The sequence below is a fragment of the Cupressus sempervirens genome, chromosome 4, assembly GCF_028749045.1.
Source record: "Cupressus sempervirens isolate cs-2001-9-10 chromosome 4, ASM2874904v1, whole genome shotgun sequence".
Classification (NCBI taxonomy): Eukaryota; Viridiplantae; Streptophyta; class Pinopsida; order Cupressales; family Cupressaceae; genus Cupressus; species Cupressus sempervirens.
Genome location: NC_143121.1, coordinates 723,140,005 through 723,162,018, shown reverse-complemented (window position 1 = coordinate 723,162,018; position 22,014 = coordinate 723,140,005). Strand labels below are relative to the sequence as shown.

The window sequence follows — 22,014 nt, the reverse complement described above, 5'->3', positions numbered from 1 at the left end:
TACAAATTTCTTGCACTAATAATACCTGAGTTTCTGCAGTGAAGCCTGCGATTTGTTAGGAAATGGTGCCTTGGCCAGGACCAAATTTTATTATGGAAAATTTATTTTCTTGATGCCAGTTTCTCAAAATTTATTCTGCAACCTGTATTTTATTCTTGAGTCATGAATTTGGAATATCGTCTAGACTCTATAGAAATCATATCATTTTTGTTCTCGATTAAGTTATACATGAAAATCAATAAAACATCTTCAATTTGGAGCACACATGACAACAAACAAGTGTTCAAGATTGCTGTTTTGAAGCTTGTAGGTTCTTTTTCCGATTTTAGTTTCAAAGCCCTCTTCAGATACTATCTTAAGGTGGTAATTTCAAAAATTATCTGGTCGGGCATGCAGTATGATGAAAGATAAGATTACGTAATTTTAATTTTGAACATAGCAAAATTTGCTTATTTTTTATGAAATATATTATATTATTTTAGCTCGTCTCCTCATCCAATAGGAAGATCTCAGAGACATGTTCCTCTTGAGGATTTCATATGTTAATACTGAATTCTGTTGACTTGTACAGGTGTTCTATAATTCTAAGTGACCCCCACGTTCATGTTGTTTCTTTCAGGCTTTTGTGTTTATGTGTTAGTATCACATTCATATTTGTGAGAAAAATTTTGCAGGTTGCAATTTCTGACAGATATGGGAACTTTAATGTTGGTGTTTCTTTGAACGTTGCCTAGCTTATAGTTTATACAAATCATGTGTGAAATTTATAGGGTATTATTTGTGGTACCTGCTCAGGGACATCCAAGTTTCAAAGCCTTTTCAACATGACTGCTAGCTTAGCTTTGGATTGTGCTAGATTCCAGGCACACAGAAGACGATGATGAAGCAAGCTTACAGTGTTTCAATCTTGTATCTAGTCTTTGAATAAACATTCTTATTGAAGCCACATTCTCACTAAAGTAAGTCAAAGCATTGGCATATTTTGAGCTTGATATTGTAATTGTGCCCTATAAAAGAATATGTGAAGCTACAAAAGAACTTTGGTCTCTACTATCCTTTGTATCTTATAAGAAATGTAGTTAATATTGTATCAAAATTCTGCCAGGGAATATATAGATTTGTTAGACTTAAATGACTGTCATGGCTTTAGAGTTGGCACAGTCCTGGTTGAAATTGGTGGATTCTGAGCTTTTAGTTATGCTGGAATAATATTTGTTAATGATCTCTGTTCAATGATGATTTCTTGTAGTAATCTTAATATAGAGTATCAAGTGCAATTCCATCTACTGCAAGAGTTCGAGAGGCTGGAGAACATGATGAATGTCATAGCTTTACGGTTTCAATTCCATTAAAATCAGGTATGTTTATCATATATTTCTCTTTTTCTGTCTTATTTAGCTTTTCTTCTAAATATACATTGATCTGAGGCAAATTTACTTTTTAAATTAATGGTAGTTTAAATTTTAGTACAAAACAGCAAGGCTCAGAACAACAGACTGTTGGTTTCGGAATATAGAAAACCAAAAACTTCTATCAGACAAAAAAAACTATCACTAATGTACAGGTGCTGCTCTTTCTATACCAATAGACAAGTTTCTACAACTTTTTACATAATCCAAAGTATGTTACTGCGTCAGTATACAAAAAGATGATTATTACATCATATGTAATCTTAAGTGTTAATGTTTTGCCCAGAAAATAAAAATTTTAGTACAAAACAGCAAGGCTCAGAACAACAGACTGTTGGTCTCGGAATATAGAAAACCAAAAACTTCTATCAGACAAAAAAAACTATCACTAATGTACAGGTGCTGCTCTTTCTACACCAATAGACAAGTTTCTACAACTTTTTACATAATCCAAAGTATGTTACTGCGTCAGTATACAAAAAGATGATTATTACATCATATGTAATCTTAAGTGTTAATGTTTTGCCCAGAAAATATTAGATAAACAGAAATATAGAAGAACAAAAATAGGAACAAAGGACACGAGAATTTATCCTGGGATAACCCTTGAAGGGAAAAACCCACCCACATCAGAAAATGTCTCCTTTATTCATAATAAAAATGTTTTTGTACAATGTGTTTCACTTGATACATTATACTCTTCATTACACTACTGAAGGTCTCTGCAATTGCTAAATATAAAACTCTTCACATTTCCATATGCATGCCTCTACGTATGATGCATGACACATGTCTCTTTATTTAAAATTATCTCAAATACTATCACAAATTGTCTTCTTTAATGAAAGATGACCATAACGGTTATATTGATCATATTTCTATGTCATAAAATTAGAGATAATGATCTCTATCGCAGCTACAATTTTCAACACTCTTTCTTAGCAAGAGAGAGATATTTAGTATAGCAGTTGCATAGAGCTGCAACTAAAAAAATGTCAATGATAAATTCTGGTTACATAGATTCTCTTAAAAAACATGTTATCTCAGCATAACATAATTCATCGTAGTAACATAAAATGGAGTCTCACACATGACTTCCACGATGTCTCATTGCAGAGGGTAGAATGAAGGTTTTTCACCTCAAACTTTTCCCAGAGAAGAATGCATTAATTAGAGATTTAACCTTGAACTTTTCTCACAGAGAAGAACTCATTAAATACTGAGATTATCTCTTAACAAAGACTCTCATTAATAGATTTATCAGTAACGGACTTTCTCAAAATGACAACAAAAGAACAATTAACTTATTAATATTCAGCAAAAAAAATCATAGAATCATGCAACATTAAAAGTTTGCAAGGATCACAAGCAATTTACGTTGCAAACTCTCTCAGCGTGATGCTTTCATGGAATCTCTCAACATGACATCCAACTCCCATCACAGAATCTCTCAACGCGATAACATCATGGACTCTCTCTACATGATGTTCACTATGACTTCGTCATAAGTGAAAGAGTTAACATAACTGTCCTTACAACTTCATTAATTTCACATGAATAAGAAGTCATAATCAATAAGAAGAAAAATCACAGCTGAGACAACTTTGTTCACCACATTAAGATATCTGATTTAACCTCCCTCTGAAGCTGAACATCTCTCTCTGAATATATCATTAAGACAATGTCCTCACTTCTTGTTGCACCCTGCAACCAAGAGAGATAGAATGAGCCTATCATATATATATATATATATATATATATATATATATAGATAAATCAATGCTAAGAAAACAACCATTATTTATAGTCAATAATCATAGGATACTTATCTGACACAATATGAGAAGACCCATATATGACTGAATGAGATAAGAAGTATTTTTGAAGTAGGGTTTGACAAAACCAAGGCTCTGAATACATACAGCAGCAACCTTCTGAAGAACTAAAATCAGTTTACCTGGAAAAATGTTGTCTGCTGTTTTAAAATGCTCTCAATAATAATTAACCAGACACTTTACCAAAGAGTGCTGAAAAAGTGAGAAGTGGAAGGTATGGCGATGCTGTAAGAAGATGAAAGGATGCCAAGACATAAAGTCTTGATAATCCAAAAAATTGAACCGCCAAATATTATTCCATGCACTTTTAGCTGACCAGCAATAAAGTAACCAATAATAATAAAAGCCACTTGCTAAATATGAATGAACAAGAAAAGACAGATCACTTTTCTAATGCATAAGCTCAACTTCAAAGCACTAAGGTACTCAACATGCAACGCCTGCTGGGCTACACTTTACCAGTAAATTGGTGGTAGTTTACAACTGGCAACTTAGGTTTGACAGGGACTGGTAAATTCCATCTTAACAACCAAATTTGTTGGTTCACTTGCAAAAAAAGCTTCCCTACCATGTGACACAAAGGTAGCAAATCTTTATTCCCCCACCTTTAGTTGAGGGGAGGGCATGCAGGAAAAATCAATGGGGTTATCATAATAGACACCAACATTTAATCCCATTTACGATGAAAATAAACATGTCTGAATATGCACAATATGCAAAGAAAGTATCAACATTTAAATCCCATTTATGACGAAAAATAAACATGTCTGAATATGCACAATATGCAAAGAAAGTATCATGTATCAATTGTTCAATACAAACAATAAATGTAATACATACATTTGCAAACTGGTTTATCTTGAATAATGTACAACAACAACAGGAGAGACTCGAAACATCCTATAATTTAAATATCAAGGCAATGCCGATTTGATTCCATTTTTTTAGTAAGCCAGTATATAGAGAAATTTAAGTGCAGTCCCTCGTTGAACAAGGGCACCACGTACAAATCTGCAGAGTGGATAAATGGCAGAAAGGGTGAAGAAAAATGCCATGATGTACCTACATCTCTCTACCCGCTTATCTTAAATTCTGGAATTAATGCATCAAAATACCATGAAAATTTTTGCAAGAGAAATAGAGGAGACTACAAATAGAAGATCAAGATATTTTACGATATCAGATAAAAGAAGACTTATTTAAATAGAGAGGAAGCGCAGCAAGAGCAATTAAAATTTCAGGAATAATCATCAAAATGATATGGTCTTTCACACAGGGAAACTTCAATTTACAATATTTCTAAAATGCCTACAAGATATTTCAAGCAAACTGAACAGATACACAGAATAAAGAACAAGAAAGTCTCCTCTATTACTGTTATGTAACCTAGCTCTGATACCATGTTAATGTTTTGCCCAGAAAATATTTGATAAACAACAATAAAGAAAAACAAAAATAGGATTAAAGGACACAAGAAGTATCTTTGGAAAACTTCTTTTTGAAGGGAAAAACCCAGCCACACAAGAAAACATCTCTTTTATTGATAATAAAAATGTTTTTGTACATTGTTTTTAGCTTGATACTATATATATATATATATATATAGAGAGAGAGAGAGAGAGAGAGAGAGAGTCTTCACTACACAACTGAAGATCTCTTTAATTTCTAAATATAAGACTCTTAAATATCCCCATATGCATGCCTCTACGCATGATACATGTCTCTTTATTTAATATTATTTCAAATACTATCACAAATGTCTTCTTCAACTGAAGATGACCATATTGGTTATAGCAATCATATTTTTATTTCATAAAATCAGAGATAAATATTTCTATCACAGCTACAATCTTCAACATTAAGCAAGTCTCTCTACAGTGCATATTGCACACACAAATTTTGACTGTCACTGAAAGTCTCCTAGTCTTAACACACAATAGTAGGTGACAGCACTGAGACCTCTTCATTATATCTTACAACCTCAATTGCTAGAATCACCATTGTGAAATGGATACCCACACCGTGTGCTTCATTGTTGCATCCTTAGTTTAAAGCCTTTTTCTCATTGTAAATATCCTGAAATCCCATTAGCAGAACTTTTTAATGGAATACAATGTAATGACCCTTTTTGGGATTTACTGTGTTGTGTCTTAAATAAACAAATCCAATAACTATAATTTAAGAGGTAATATACAAGTGCATAGATTAGTGAAAAAGTATATTGTGATAAGCATAACTATCCTATTACCAATCATAGCTTAGTTTTGTAGGAAACTTAAAAAGGTGCCAATAAACTGCCCAACCAAATGAAGCCTGTAGTTATCAATTCAATGTAACTTTCTTCTTATCCCACAAGTAGCAGGAATGTCCAACTATGACCAGCCATCCCTTGGGATAATATACTTGCCTTTTGGCCCATGAGGGGCATTACCAGCCAACTATGACTAGTGCCCTCCCTTTGGGTGGTCTGTTGACTTTCTTTGGTTTGATGTTTTGATATGCTACTGAATTTTGATTTTATGTGGAACTCATAGAGTGGCAAATGATTCTTGATCTCTGAATTGTTGGTTATTTTGTTCCCAAGAAGAAGTGATGATTGATTTGGATTTGATGATTGTTTGCTTGATTTCTTGAGGGATTGATGGTTGACAAATATTTGTTTTGTTAGAAACAAATGTCCCCAAATAGAGGAACTATGAGAGAAGATTGTAATGTCTCCAATTGAATATGATAGCAATGTCCCTGTTGATGTGAGTTTTGTGATCACTCCCACATGCAAAATAAAATACCAAATATTTTATCCTCTCAAATAAGGAAACTTCAAATGGTAAACATTTTAACCTAAGTTACACGGGTACCCCTCCCCCTCCTCCGGACCTCGAACTGGTTCGAACCGGTTCGAGATTCGGGTCCGGTTCGACCACGGTTCGCCCAGGGTTCAATTTTCGAATCCTGGTTCGAACCCGGGCGGACCAGCCAAGAACCCGCCCACGGACGCGAAATTAAAGTTATTTATTTGCATTTTTAAATAATTTTTGGGGTCCACGTACCCTAAAAAGGTGTTATGAATTGGTTTTTTGCTCTCTCATAGTCATTTGTTGTTTCTAAATAGGTTGTTTTGACTTGAAGGAGAGCACATAAGTTTTTGAGCAAGCATCCGATTGTGCAAGGAGGAGTTTGAAGATTGACTTGTTGGTGTTCTTGAAGTGTTTGTGCATCATTTATACACATTTGCAAACTTGCAATGGCTGGAAAAGGACCAAGAGGTAAGATCTTATTCCATTTACTATTGTTTTGTTCTAGTTTTTCCATTTTTTTTTCATTTCTCTTTCAATCTTCATATGTTCTAAGTTCTTGAATCTTTTCCATTATTTCAAAATTCGTCATTTTCTTGCATATAGATTATGAACATATATCTAATTAGTAATTTATTGCCATAGGGAAAGGTTCGAAAGTAATGTCATCTACCTCTTCATCAATAGGCAACACCAAACAAAGAATGAAAACCAACTTTGATTCTCCTCTATGGAAGTATGTAGACATTATAAAACCCATTCCAGGAGGTGGTGCATTCCGTTGGAGATGTCGAGGATGTGATGTAGAAAGAAATAGTTCTTATTATCGTGTGGTAGGCCATCTATGTGGTTATACTGGAAGAGGAGTCAAGAAATGCCCTGGCAAAAATGGTGTCCCTATACCAAATCACACCGTGTTAAAATATATTGAAGAGCATGAGGCAGCAGAAGAGAGAGAAGGACACAAGGCAATAGAACTCGGTAGTAGTAGCAATAAAAGTAAAAAAGCTAAGGGAATGCAGCCCCCTTCAGATGTTATTGTACAAGACCATCCCTTCTTCAATACTACAATGGACACTGACACTGAATCTGTTCCCATTGTACACAAAAGAAAAGGGCCAATAGAAACTTATTTTCAAAACAAGGCTCGAGATATTGCTGACATTAAGGTGGGAAGATGCCTCTATGCAAATGGGTTGTCTTTTAATGTTGTCCGCTCTCCGTTTTGGAAGGACATGTTGAGGGGTGCCAATGAAGCTCCAAAAGGGTATTGTGGCCCCGGTTATGAGAAAGTGCGCACCACCTTGTTGGATGATGAGGTCCAACGGGTTGAAAATCAATTGAAGCCCATAAGGGACTCATGGGTTGAGACAGGGGTGACAGTTGTTTCAGATGGCTGGAAGGATTCTAAGAACCGTCCCTTGATCAATGTCCTTGCAGTGTCCCCTAAAGGGGCAATGTTTCTGAAAGCGGTGGATTGTGAGGGCAAAGTAAAAGATGGGCCATTTATTGCTGATAGCTTAATTGAGGCCATTGAACAAGTGGGTGCAAGAAACGTTGTCCAAGTCATAACGGACAACGCAAAGAATTGTAGAGCAGCAGGTTTGTTGGTTGAATCACGATATCCACATATCTTTTGGACACCTTGTGCAGTCCATTCACTCAATCTTATGCTACAAAAGATTGGGAACCAAATTGAGTGGATTAAAACAGTGTATGAAGAGGCTGAGGACATACAAATGTTTGTCACAAACCACCACATGACTCAATCTCTTTTTAGGAACTACTCAAAATTGGAGCTATTGAAGGTAAATGAACTTGAACTCAAATTAGTAATTTAATTTTTAATATTTGACAATTTCTGATTTTTCATATTTTACTTGTGCAATTGCCAATGTGTATACTTTTCATAGTTTTCTAAAATATGTATCTAATAGTTGTTTTTTGCTCTAATTTATGTCACAGGTTGCTGAGACCCGTTTTGCATCACATATAATCGTCTTAAGACGACTTGTGCAAGTGAAAGATGCACTTCAAGGTATGGTAATCAGCAACAATTGGGGTGTATGGAAGCAAAAGAACACTGAAAGGGCAAACAAAATAAAGGATAGGCTATTGGCTGACTCATGGTGGGAACGTGTGGAATATCTCCTTAAGATCACCGAGCCCATTATGAGCATGCTTAGGTACACTGACATGGATAGGCCTTGCCTTGGAGAGATCTATGATGGCATAGACTCAATGATTGAGAAGATCAGGCAAGTTATAAATGAGCAGGAGCAAGATCCGCAAGAGACCTTTTTCAAACAAGTGCAAAAAATTATTGATGAAAGATGGAACAAAATGACCACTCCATTACATTTGCTTGCCTATGCCTTGACCCCCAAATACTATAGCTCACAATATTGTGATCTACCAGGAAGGTTGCCACCATACAGAGATATGGAAGTGTCTGACGGGTACCAGGCAACATTTAGAAGAATATTTCCTGATGATGATATAAGAGATGTAATCATGGATGAGTTCATAGCATTTGTCAATGCTATAGGTCTAAGTAATGATGCTCTTCGTCATCGGTTCAAGAAGCATGCTCATGGTTGGTGGTACCTCCATGGCCAAAAATTCCGAACATTGCAGCCCCTTGCAATCAAAGTTATATCACAAGTAAGTTTTATTTTTTTTTAAAATTAGCTCACTTTATCTTCAAAAGAATTTTTTAATAAGATTGAATTAATTCTTTTTTAATTGCCTACCCTATGTTGTCTTTATAGGTTGCTAGTTCTTCTGCATCAGAAAGAAATTGGAGCACCTATTCTTTCATCCACTTGGTGAAGCGCAATAGGTTGCAATCAAAAAAAGCCGGGAACCTGGCATTTGTGCATAACAACTTGCACCTTCTTTCACACAAGAGTCAAGAATACAAAGAAGGGGAGACAAAGAAGTGGGATGTAGATGCAGAGATTGCGGACTTGGATGCTTCCAGTGTTGCGCTTACAATTGATGATTTTGATAACTTTGATGCCAATACCATTGTTGATTCTGCTGCTGATCCCATTGGCCTTGGTGCAAGTAATAGTGTAGGCGAAGAAGGAGGAGATGAAGAAGAAGATGAAGAAGAAGATGAATATGAAGAAGATGAAGATGAAGAATGAAGAACTTAGAACTAGAAATTTAGAATTTTAATAGATTTTCATTCTATTAGTTACTGTTAAACATTGAACGTGAAACAATGACACTTGAACTTGATATTTTAAATGTTTTGAATCTTTCATCTTTGATGTTGAAGTTGATTGAATTATGTTACTATATGATGGTATGCTCACCATGATACATTGATATGTTATTGTTTATGCTGTTTTAAAGTTTTAAATGTGTTTATGGTACTATGCTACATTCTAATTTTAACTCATGCTTCATAAAAATGTATATATATATATATATATATAATTTTTACATGTTTTTGTACTAACGAACCCAAACGAATCCAAACCCCTTTCCAAAATTTCGTCGAACCAGCAAACCGGTTCTCGAACCCGAACCCGGAACCGAACCACGAACCGGCAATTTAGATTTTAACAAATGCGTGATCAAATGAAACAACCCCAATGTGACTTTATGTTGGATATATCTCAATTTAATGATGTAATGTGTTGGTAATCACATTGGGACTTACCCTATTCTTCTTGGACTGCATCAATTCTACTCTTGAAAGTGACAAGAACTCAAAACACTAACTAGACTTCAAATAAAGATAAAAAGGATTGAAGGGTTAGGAAATCTATTCTCTTCCTAAAACCAATGATAACAATGGATGATGCTTCGATGATTCAATTCCTATAACCAAGTTTTGCTTCACCAAATAAAACAACTTCACATTTAATGAAGGATTTTCACATTGTCAACATTCATGCAAATACCCAATACTAGTGCAATCCAAATGAACATTCTCAATTGAACACAGTACTTAACAAGCCCATTCTAGCTTCATGCTCTGTTTTGTAGTTGACTTGAAACAAAAGGGTATGGACATGGAATTCATCATCCATCTTCACATTTCTCCATTTTAATCAGTGAACTTTAACTAATCTATGATAAGTAGAAACCTTGCAAAATATAGAAACAAATACACAAAGATTCACCTATCTTCAACGAAAATTGGATATTAACTTCAACTGAATCTTGGCAACAATTCCTAATCTCCTCCTACTTTAACTAATGAATTACAAATGAGGAGGCCTTGCCTTTTATAGATCTCCCAAATACAAGAATGGGCCAAAATTGATTTCAATCAACGACCAAGATAGTAGTTCAATGAAACTTTAACTAGGGCTAGTTGTAAATCATCAAATGTCATTCAATGAGCAAATTACATTTCTTTGGAATACATATCCTTTGAAATTTATTAAAATGCCTTTCACACACCCACTTGTGAATGAAAATAATTGGATGAACTTGGATGTGTTCACTTATAGTCACTTGATTGATTGAAGATGATTGGGCACCACCTCAACATGCACATCCTTATCCTTGACCCACAAAGAACATATCTCTCTCTAGCTTCGACTAGGCCATTTGAAACTATCTCCCATGTGCATGATTGTGATGGCTCATGTTCCCAAATTGATTCATCTTTCTGAATGTTATTCATTGATTTTAGAAATCTTGTCCTTGAATTTGTTCTCAAAATTGCCCTGTTTTTGATATCTTGATCTCGATCTTCTTGAAGTATTAGACTTCCTTCTAGTTGATGCTAGACTTTAATACCTTCACGCTGTTGGGTCCTTTGATCTTGGATTTTTGGAGGAAATTCAAAATTATGACTATCTTCACATTTAATTTGTTTCCTTGTATGAAGTGATCTTGAATTGGATCTCACATGCAATGGCTGACTCAAACCTTAGTAATTGCAATTCCTATCCCTTTTGTTAACATTTTCCTTGAAGCTCTTATGTTGTTGAGGTTGTGATATCCTTCTTCTATACTCAAACTCTCCTTCCTTAGCGCATTCACTTGATTATTGTTAACGTTTATCCCAGAAATTATGATAATGGCAATAAAGAAAAAAAGAAAAACGACGCAAAAGACGACTTTATCTTAGGAAAAGCCTTCCACTTGAAGGGAATAACCCAACCACACCAGCAAAATATATATTTTATTGATAAAAATATTCAAGTACAATGCTTTTCACTTGATTGATTACAATACACTGAGCAATCACATAAATAGATTGCACTTGACTCTTCATCTTTCACACGAAAGTCTCTTTCAGTCCCAAAAGTAAGACCTTTCATAGTTTCATACATTAACCCTTAACATTTCCATACACCTCTTTGCATGATGTATGACACATCTTTTTTATTTTATATAATATTAAGTTAAACATTCTCACAAACGTCTCTTTCAGCGAAAGGTGACCATAACGGTCATAACAAACATATTTCCACTTTATGATAGCAAAGATAAAGATCTCTATTGCAGCAACAAACTTCAACACTCCCTCTTAGCAAGGGAGAGATCTTTAATGAGGTAGACACTCATAGCTGCAACCAAACATGTCACTGATATATTTTCATATGTTATTTCACCATAACATAACTCACCATTGTTACTTCATAAGTACATAAGATAAGAGTCATGGAGTTACATGCATGACTTTCACCACGCCTACTTGCAGGTGTGATCCATCTACCTACTTGTAGAGGGTAGAACAAGGGCTTTTATATCAAAACTTCTCCTAGAGAAGGATTCATTTCCACCATGTCTACTCGTAGAGGGTGGTCCACCGTACCTATTTGTAGAGGGTGGAATAAGCGCTTTCACCTCAGACTTCTTCCAAAGAAGAATACATTTACACCATGCCTAGTCGCAGAGGGTAATCCACCATACCTACTCCTAGAGGGTGGAACGAGGGTTTCCGCCTCAAATTTCTTTCAGAGAAGAATGTATTAATAATTGAGATTTTCTCTTAACAAAGACTCCCTCCCAGCAGGGACAATTTTGATAATAGTGACTCCCACTCAGCATGAACAACTTTAATAACAGAGACTCCTTGTCAGCAGAGACAATTTTGATAACAATGATTCCCTCTTAGCAGGGACAACTTTAATAACAGAGACTGCTTGTCAGCAGAGACAATTTTGATAACAATGACTCTCTCTCAGCAGGGACAACTTTAATAACAAAGACTCGCTGTCAGCAGGGACAACTTTGATCACCACAATATGACAGCCGACTCCAATTTGACTAAACAAGGTGCTTTAACAGTTCCACTGCCACATACGCATTTAAAGAATTAATTGCAACCTCCCTCTAGATCCAAATTATGATAGCTGATTTCAATTGTTTTCAATCACAAAAGCTTGCAAAGGGTTAGACATCTACCTCTGTCATGTAACCTTCCTCTGAAGCTAAATATCTGCTTCTGAATTTTCTGTATAATCAGTTTACTCCCATGACTGCATTCAACATACTCGTGTTCATGAATCTCTCATCGTATCACTGATGCATCCAACTCAGACACCTGACTTGTTATACTTGAAAGGGATGGGCCACCAGGACCTGACCATGTAACTCTATGACACTCTTTATTTCTGACTTTCTTTGCAACTCGTGGAAGCTTTGCCTTTCCTTGATCTCCATTTTACCCAGAGAAGAAGACTTCTGACAATTTTATTCTGAAGAGAAGAAGAAATTGCCAACGCTTGCTCCTTCCTTGCAAGGCATCTTCAGCGCTGATGTTCCAAAAAATCACACTGCACACATGGAGAATCTTTAAACAATATCAAATTAGACCCCAATAATCATCACAAACAGATACATAAACCAAAGTCTACAGAAAGTCTCCTGCAATGATCATATATGCAACTTTTAGATTCTACAGTAACGCTAACCTTTTAACAGTTTGAGTCTTAGCACCAGCTTTCACACTTATTGTAACATTTCTAATCTCATGCTTTAATTTATGAAAAAAATAAAGGCATGACAATCTCAGTCAACAATCTCTGCAAGAACAATAATTATTGTAGCATTTCTAAACCTATGCTTTAACTAAAAAATAAATAAAGACACGACAATCAACAATCTCTGCAAGAACAAAAATCACACATGATAGTTTGAATTCTTTCTATGCAAACGCATAAAAGACAGCAACAGTCCAGCATGTTCAAAATTCCAACCTCAACATAGAAGATGTTTCTTCATCTGCAAAGATACCCTTGTGTGTGAACAGGCCATAATGTTGTTGGATGATCTTTCTGCCCTTTCTCATGAGACAACTTTCGTTCATAGAAGACAAGCTCTCTGCCGGAGCTCTACAGAAGAATGAATAATCAAACAAAATCATATTGCCTGAAGATGAAGTGAGCACCCGGCAGCATGAAAACCAATCACTGGTGTTCAACACATAATATGATATATTAAAATTTTCTCTACATGCACCATCACGGTGAAAGACTGATTCAGAGCCACGATCATCAGCTTCGGCAGTGCAAAATAACCCTGATGCTTGCGTAACAAAATGGAATCAAAGACGCTACCATAAATGTTGAGGTGGACGATAAAAATGCCACATCATCATTAAACATCCACATCAATACCCTAAGACGATGCGCTGCAACAACTGGAACTAAGACTAAGATGAGATGAAAGCCTGGTTGTTGCTACTGCATATGCAATGGCATCATCGCACAACCTTTGCAGTTTCTCTCAATGAATGAATATGGACTTCAAAAACTTTTTGCTATGAAAAAAAAATCCCACCTGGTCACTTAGGTGCACATTTCATAAACAGCCAAAAGCTTCAAACCTGTTCAATAGTGCTTATGATAATAGAGATACAAAATATTAGGTATCGATTGATTAATATAATCTGTTGGCATTCAAGAGGCCAGATGTGAACACACTGGTCACAGTCACAAACCACAATGCCCAGTCATCATCAGATACTCAATATATAAAAATAATAACCGATAAAAAAAAGGTGTTAACAAAGAATAAGGCTTCGAAAGTCTTTGCTAATGACGTTGACCAGCACTCAAAGAAACTTAATAGAGAAAATGTTCTGAGAAACATAGTTGATTATACAGTTGTGAATGATCTCAATCACAGCTACATAATCTTTAACACTCTTGTATTGTTGTTATTTAACCTGGCTCTAATACCATGTAAATGTTTAGCCCAGAAATTATGATAACAGAAAGAAAGAATAAAATAAAAAAATGCAGAAAAGACAATGACTTTGTCTTGGGAAAACCCTTCCACTTGAAGGGGAAAATCCGGCCACACAAAATATATATATTTTATTGATATAAATAATCAAGTACAATGCTTTTTGTTTGATTGATTACAATACACTGAGCAATCACATAAATAGATTGCATTTGACTCTTCATTTTTCACACGAAGGTCTCTTTGAGTACCAAAAATAAGACCGACCAAGCATTTCCATACGCATGCCTCTTTGCATGACGTTTGACACGTGTTTTTATATAATATTAACTTAAACATTCTCACGAATGTCTCTTTCAGCTGAAGGTAACCATAACAGTCATAACAAATATATTTCCACTTTATAAGAGCAGAGATAAAGATTTCTATCGCAGCTACAAACTTCAACAATTATCACTTTATATGATCATCATATTTGACCTCCATGCATTGATCCTTTTGCAAAACGAGAGATGAAATGCTAAGTGTATGAGGTAAAGTTACAAAAATATTTTCATGATAAAACACGGTTAAGAATGTGACTTCGACTTCAATTTCTGATTTTCCCACGATGATGCCTTAATGCATGCTTTTGAAAAATGCATATTCTTGACTGATTTTCATACTATTTTAATCATAATTCCATCCCTATACATGATCAAATTCTTTTCTTACTTTATCTCTGAGTTTTCACAAGGACTTGCACAGATTTCTGCTATAATTCACAACTTCTTCTGCTTATAATTAAAATACTTTGTCTTCTTTCTGATCTTAATCATTTTTCAACCAATGTTAAAGCAATCTTGGCCTACTTTTTTGTTGCTCAATGGTTAGCTCCAATCCCGAAGTTTTGATTTTCACCTCTGCTGCTCTGCTTATGTTCGATTTGTTTTGGAATTATGATTGAGAACTTCCATTTGATCTCCCCTTATAGCCTCAAGTGGAAATCAACAAAAGCTTGTGATTGTTCTGCCAAGGCTGGCTAGTTAATGTTTATTTTTGCATCTAAAATCCACCACACCAAGGTGGCTGGCCTATTATTGAATATTTTACACCCTTGAACAGCCTGACCCTATGGTTGATTTCGGATTTCATATTAATTATAGAGATTTTATTATTTAATTTCCTTGATATTTAGCTTCTAAAGGGGGCTTGGAAAGGAATTCACATGGAATGCATTATGTGTAAGGCCTTCAAAACAGGTTGTCTATCCACCATTCATTAGGAAATTCATCAAGGAGCACGGTCAGAAATTAGAGCTCTGTTTGGACAACCTCACCTACGCTGGTCGGAAATTTGATATTTGTTTGGAATTTGCATGGAGATTTCATACTTGTAAGGAGTAGTCTGAAATGTGGTCAGAATTTCATCATTTGTTAGGCTTTTTCACCAAGCTGAACAGATAATCAATGTTTGCAGAGGGTTAATGCTTTTCTAGGTAGGAAATTCAGGCCTCGTTAGGAATTCTTCCAGATCGGAATTCTCATAGTTGGGATTTCCTTTTTGGGCATTCAGCTCAAACATAACCTTGTTAAGGATTGCGTTCACAAGCAGATTGGAAATTAGAGACTTGTTTGGGAATTTCTCACCAGGAAGGTTGGAAAAGTAACACTGTTTGGAATATTTCTCAAAGACATTGGAAATCCAGCTTGTCTTAGGATTTTTCTCTGCATCGAGGTTGGAAATTCATTGCTTGTCAGGACAAATGCTTAGAAGGTGTGATTGGAGTCTTACCCTTGCTCGGGCAGCTTGCCTCATGTAGGTAGGAAATTTGATGCTCATTTGGAATTTCTTCACAAGGCAGATTAGAACTTTGCCATGGATTAGGAATTTTCATTTCATATTCAATTGCATTAACAAATTTGTTCAAAATATTTAGCTCGCTTTAATAATGCACAGGGATAGTTTCCAAAAAGTGGTCTGAAATTTCATGTCCTTTAGGATAAACACCTCTTGTAGATCAGAATTTCACTGGCTGTTAGGGAATTTCTCATAAAGATAGGTTGGAAATCAGAATCACTTGAAATTTGCTAAGAATTCCTTCCAAAGAAAGTTGGAATTTCTAACCTTGTTAGTTTTAACACCTGGATAGCAGATTGAAAATCCTAGCCTGTGAGGGCAACCCTCAAAGTGTGAGTTGGAAATCACATTTTTTGGACTTTTACAAAGTGTTTTGATTTTTTGCACATAAGGTTGATCGAAATGGAATGGCTTTATGACTGTTTTTCATTGAATACTTGATCTGATTTCTAATTCTGCTAAGGACAACTTGTAGAGAGGTCGGAAATCAGGCTTATATTAGGAATTTATATCCAAGCATAGTTGGGATTCCTATGTGCACAAGGAACTACTCCTCAACACTTGGCAGAAAAATTAGTAAAGAGCAAATGCAATTGTGTAAAACTTTTAAATTTTGGCTTGTATCCAGATTTACTTGCTTTGCCGTTGAACTTGATTCCTTACATCTCTCAAGGGCAACTTAACTGTTAATCAGGCATTTTCACCTATTTGTTTGAAAATTAATCTTCTTAAGCTTAAAATACACCTTGCTTCTGCTCTGCTTGTGAATTATTTTGGATTGATGTCAAATTGATTGTCTGATCCTTCCTTTAATAGGTGTAGGAAAGTTAAAAAGAAGTTTAAGGGCAAAGGTAGTTTCTTAAGGTCAAATTGATTGTCCAATCCTTCCTCTACTAGGTGTATGAGACTTTTTAAGATTGTTGCCAAATAGAGATTGGTTTTGACATACGTTATCCCTTAATCTAAGATTTCTGTAAGTTTTTTTTCCCATTTATACTTTACATTGTTTTAAACTGAACAATCCAGAATTTGGAGTCTAAAAATTGATTCTTTTTGTTGTGCTCTTTGATTTTTTATGATCGACCAAGGCTCTTTTAAAGCTACAAGATAATTTTTTTGTGAGCAGATTAAACATTATGAATGCATTAGCTAAGGAGAGATCTAATAGTTCTCAAACTCTTTTTCTGGAGTGGAGGCATCCTTATACAAGGTCACAATAAGATCCACATCGCATGAAAAGGTGCAGATACATCACAGAATGAATTTAAGACTAGCAGCGAAATTATACAGAGGCCTATGAGATCAGTAGAGTTTGGGAGGACATGAGATGGTGAAGGTAAAACCAGTTTTTTTCATGGGTTATAAGAGATCCCAGTTTCCCAGTGATCAAGTAACTTATATCGATTAAAAATAGAAATATGTTGCCTTATTGTGAAATAAAATTGGGCATGGAAATATGTACACAATCAATTTATTTTTTGATAAAACAAATATTATAAAGAATCAAGTGACACTGGCAATGTAGGGCATTGGGTAATGGCTTGGAACATACACGAGCTCACTCATATCCAATAATACAGCTAAAATTGGAGACATGATGGGGTTTTTTGTAGGCTGCTGGAACAGGCATTTATAATCATGATATGGATTTTGTCATTTCAAAGAATCAAAAGCTAAAGGTCAATATATGGACAAGATCAACAAACTGGAAATGAGAAAAAAAGATGATTTTTTAAATGTTCAAAAGTAGGTCAATAGGACTTAAGGTTACAACAATTAACAATAAGTAGTTCTCAGAAGAGTGAACTGTAGAATCAAAATGATAGTACATAGAAATGCATAGTATAAATCACTGCACCACTATCAAATAACAACAAAGCAGCTGGACGCATCTGTCCCCTCCCCCAGTGCATGGATGGATACATTACAGCATGGACATGTCAGATACCATACCCACATGTGCCCAAACCTTTATTTTTATGATGTTTCAGATACTGTGTGATTTGGTTGTTTTAAAATTTGATTTAAATCTTCCTAATTTCAAAAATACTTCAGATGTGCAATCTTTTTAAATTGGTATTAAAAAAATCTCTACACCAAATGAAGACAAATAAAATGTATTCCAGCTTCCAACTCTACTATTTTTTTTTGCGAATTGTAATTTGTTAAATTAACTAATAAATTTTTAGGTAGCAATCGTATGTCTATATTGCTTTTAAAGTAATGGAAATCTTCTCTAATAACTTGAAAATTGTGTTAAATATATGCGCATAATATATTTTTAATAAATGTATCCGCATCAGAGACCATATCCATATCTGTAACTGTGTACATGCAAGTTTGAATATCAATGGATGGGGATAAGAGACCCAAAAGCCTGTGGTGGTGAAGAATAAGTTTCATTGAACATTCCTGTCTTTGAAATGGAGTTACCTGAGCCATCGTTGGTCACTTTTAGAGATAATTTCAGCTGGAGAGAGGCAGGATACACCAATAATTTATGGTTGGAGATTTTATTTCAGTATGTCATGCTATAGTAGAGTTTGCTATGAAAAATTAGAGCAGTGTTAACCAGCAGCTGGTTATACTTATAGTCCTTCCCATTGTAGGAAGAGCTTTGTGTAAATAGATGGACAATGTTCCATCAATGGTAGAAATGGAGACTGCCATTTAAACAATCTGGTCTGTAGATGTTACATGCTATATTGTTTGTACTTTGTAGATCCTTCCAATTGTAGGAAGAGCTTCGTGCAAGTAGATGGATGATGTTCCATCAATGGTAGAAACAAAGACTGCCATTCAAACAATCTGGTCTGTAGATATTACATGCTATCTTGTTTCCGGATTTCAAAACTCAGCTTCTTTGTTCTAGCATGTATTCTTTTCAGATGTTAGCTGTTGATTTAGTGTTTTTCTTTGATGGTGCAGGAAAGCCGCAGCTACCAGAGGGCATGGTTCTGTTTTAAAAGAGCAGGTCTGAGATTGTATTGCAGTAGCATGCAGTGCTTTCAACTTAAAATTGGCTCTTGAGACTATACTTAAAACTGTCTTGAGGCTATACTTGGTGACAAGCAGCCAAAGACTGCACTGCTAAATGATGTAGGGCGTAAATATGGAGGTTTGTGTGCTGGTAATGGCTAATTCTCCCAAAGCCGCAAAAGTAGGGATGTTGTTTGTGTGTTGTCTGCAGGATTTAATTATCTGCACTTGGGCTGCAACCAGTTATTATTCAGGGACATTAACAACTGTAACATCCTCCTTATCGACAGAAGCAATATAGCAGATTTTGGATTGTCAAAGATGGGATATATGTATCGACATTTGTTAAGGGCACAACTGGATATGTTGAGCTTGAGTAATTGGGTTTAAACTTTCTTCTATCTTAAACCCACACAATATGATGTAATTTCTTAAAATTTACATAAAAAAGATCTCTTTTAAGATATGTATGCATTATACTTTTAAGCTTAGGAATTCCTTTGAACATTTGGGCAACATGCTTTATTAATAGTAATCCATTGGGGTGGAAGACAACATTGCTAGCTGGGAAGTATCAATAGTAATCAATATGACCCCTCAATGTCCCAAGAACAATTACACCTGGATAATCTAAATGGTTGAAATTTTTTGTTTATGGCAGATTGAGAAGCACTGTTAAAAGGAGACAGCATAGCAGATCCTACGATAGTGAAGGTGTATAACAAGGAAGCAATGTGGTTGGCCGCTGCTACACCTCATCACATTCAGTCAAGAGGTACCATGATGGGTGCAGTGGCATTAGAATTGAGAGAAGCATTTCAATTCCAAACAAGTTTCTATGTAGAGATGAAGATCAAAAACTTCACTTCCTTGAAGATGGCTTTCATGGCTTCAAAGTTGTTGGCTGGACAAACAAATTTAAGGTTCTATGACCATTTGCATGAATGAGTGAGATGTGTCTAGGATTGATTGGGGAGACACTGTGGTGGAGTTGTGGGGCACTGTCGTGCATGTGGATATTTCTTCATGTAGACATGTTTTTCAACTGGGTGAAATTTTTCATGGAAATACATACACAGTACACAATCAAAGGATGTGATGCAAAGGATGATTGCTTAAACAATCCTCTTTATAGGGACTGTGAATCATGCTCCATAGAGTTTCTTGTTGAGCTTGATGACATTGTTGATGGATACCTATATGATGGAAACCTCTGATATTAAGAAATTTCAACTTAAATGGTTCTTAAAATTCATGTATTGGTCGTTTACAGAGAATCAAATCCTTGCTTACATTTTTCCCTACAAGGCTGCACATGTGCAACCACGGATTCCATCAACTTATATGCTGGAAACCTCTGATATTAAGAAATTTCAACTTAAATGGTTCTTAAAATTCATGTATTGGTCGTTTACAGAGAATCAAATCCTTGCTTACATTTTTCCCTACAAGGCTGCACATGTGCAACCACGGATTCCATCAACTTATATGCTGGAAACCTCTGATATTAAGAAATTTCAACTTAAATGGTTCTTAAAATTCATGTATTGGTCGTTTACAGAGAATCAAATCCTTGCTTACATTTTTTCCTACAAGGCTGCACATGTGCAACCACGGATTGCACATACACCCTTTGATGTTTAAACTCAAAAACATAATACATACAAACTGCTGACAGGGCAGTAAATTGCGTATCTTCAGAAGTTTTTTGCACCTATAGAAAACCTAAAGAAATGGGTACAAAAGCTTTCCCCTGATAACTGAACTGTCAGCACAGGTTCATGTTAGTCAGCGCATGCTCAGAACCTATGAAATGAATTTGAATAAGGTGGAAACACATATTCGGAGCAAGGACACAGTTGATCAAGAAAGAGACCAGAAAATTGAATGCACTTAAATCTTAAACTGGATAAGAGAACGTAGGAGAAATCTGATGGTGTTTGAGCACTTCACTTATTTTAGAACAATTCAGGAAGCATTCAGTGAGTGTTCATGGTTCAACAAGCTCTTCACTGGTCTGAGGAAGTATGCAAACTAGGACTTAGAAGCCTACTGCCCATTCCATACATTCTGATATGAGGAATGCCAAAAGATTACATAAGAAATTTGTGTTTGAATCATATGTTCGCAATAATTTGTTTGGGAGTTTTTGTTGTGAGGGACAATTTTGATTTTCTTGTTGGATTGTCATATGCCCCGGATTACAAAATAAGAAGCTTCAAGTGCTATTCAGAGTTCAGGACTTAAGAGCTGAGAACCCATATTCTGTCATATAGTGTACTCATATATCAACATTTTATTGTGGCAGTTGAGGGGTTGTTAGCTTCTTATGTCCCTGGGCAGAAATGTGAATAAAGCTTGGCAGGTGGCTTCAGTGAAAGACTAATTTTTAAACGTGGAAAATTGTGGCCAATGCTTTCCTTGGATTGTTGTTAAGATAAATGCATATACTCCACAAAACTGTCCAGTTATCAAATGCAGTTTATTATTGACATTCAAAATAAGCGTTCATTTTAACCATAGAGATGTATAGTTGAAATTATTTTTGTGGGCTTTTGTCCTTTTATGTGTTCTTTATACTTGCAGTCTTACAAAGGAGAAGGCAATTTGGTTGTGCACATCTCTTTGCACTGTACTATTTTTGAGTTTTTTTTATTGATTTCAATGCTTAAATATTTCTCAAAGGTGTTAGACATTGTAAATGGAGGTTTTTATGCAGAGATTTCTTTTTTTAAAGGTTTTGCAATTTCTGGTATGTCTTCTGGGACGGAGAAGATATTTTTGTTTCATAAAAGAGGGTCCTAAAGAAAACACAATTATTGTTTTTTCTGGCAAAGATTTATGCTCGCAAAATTGTCTTTTACTTTGTTCCCGTTTGATATTAGCTTGGAGCGGACATTAAATAAAATAAACAATTGAGAGCCTCACAACTTATGGGAAAGCAAAACGACAATAAATAAGCTATACGGGATCAGACATTCCACATGCGCT

The 22,014-nt window shown here is 35.4% G+C and overlaps 1 protein-coding gene and 1 long non-coding RNA gene across 4 annotated transcripts; both read left to right on the top strand.

Annotated features, from left to right (window-relative positions):
- Nucleotides 1-423: 423 nt before the first annotated feature.
- LOC149563311 (uncharacterized) lies at nt 424-21,483 on the top strand. 3 transcript variants are annotated; one of them, XR_016364064.1, is made up of 4 exons: nt 658-959; nt 1,250-1,358; nt 18,973-19,399; nt 19,685-21,483. It is a non-coding gene; the product is annotated as an uncharacterized LOC149563311 (long non-coding RNA). The 3 variants fall into 3 exon arrangements; XR_016364063.1 differs by lacking the exon at nt 19,685-21,483 and having other exon boundaries at nt 424-959; nt 17,171-19,489; XR_016364062.1 differs by lacking the exon at nt 19,685-21,483 and having other exon boundaries at nt 429-959; nt 18,973-19,489.
- On the top strand, nt 7,962-9,312 carry LOC149563312 (uncharacterized). The gene is made up of 2 exons (XM_089826650.1): nt 7,962-8,703; nt 8,811-9,312. Exons 1-2 carry the CDS (start codon nt 7,996-7,998, stop codon nt 9,189-9,191), a joined length of 1,089 nt encoding a protein of 362 aa, XP_089682776.1. The 5' UTR covers nt 7,962-7,995; the 3' UTR covers nt 9,192-9,312.
- Nucleotides 21,484-22,014: the final 531 nt, after the last annotated feature.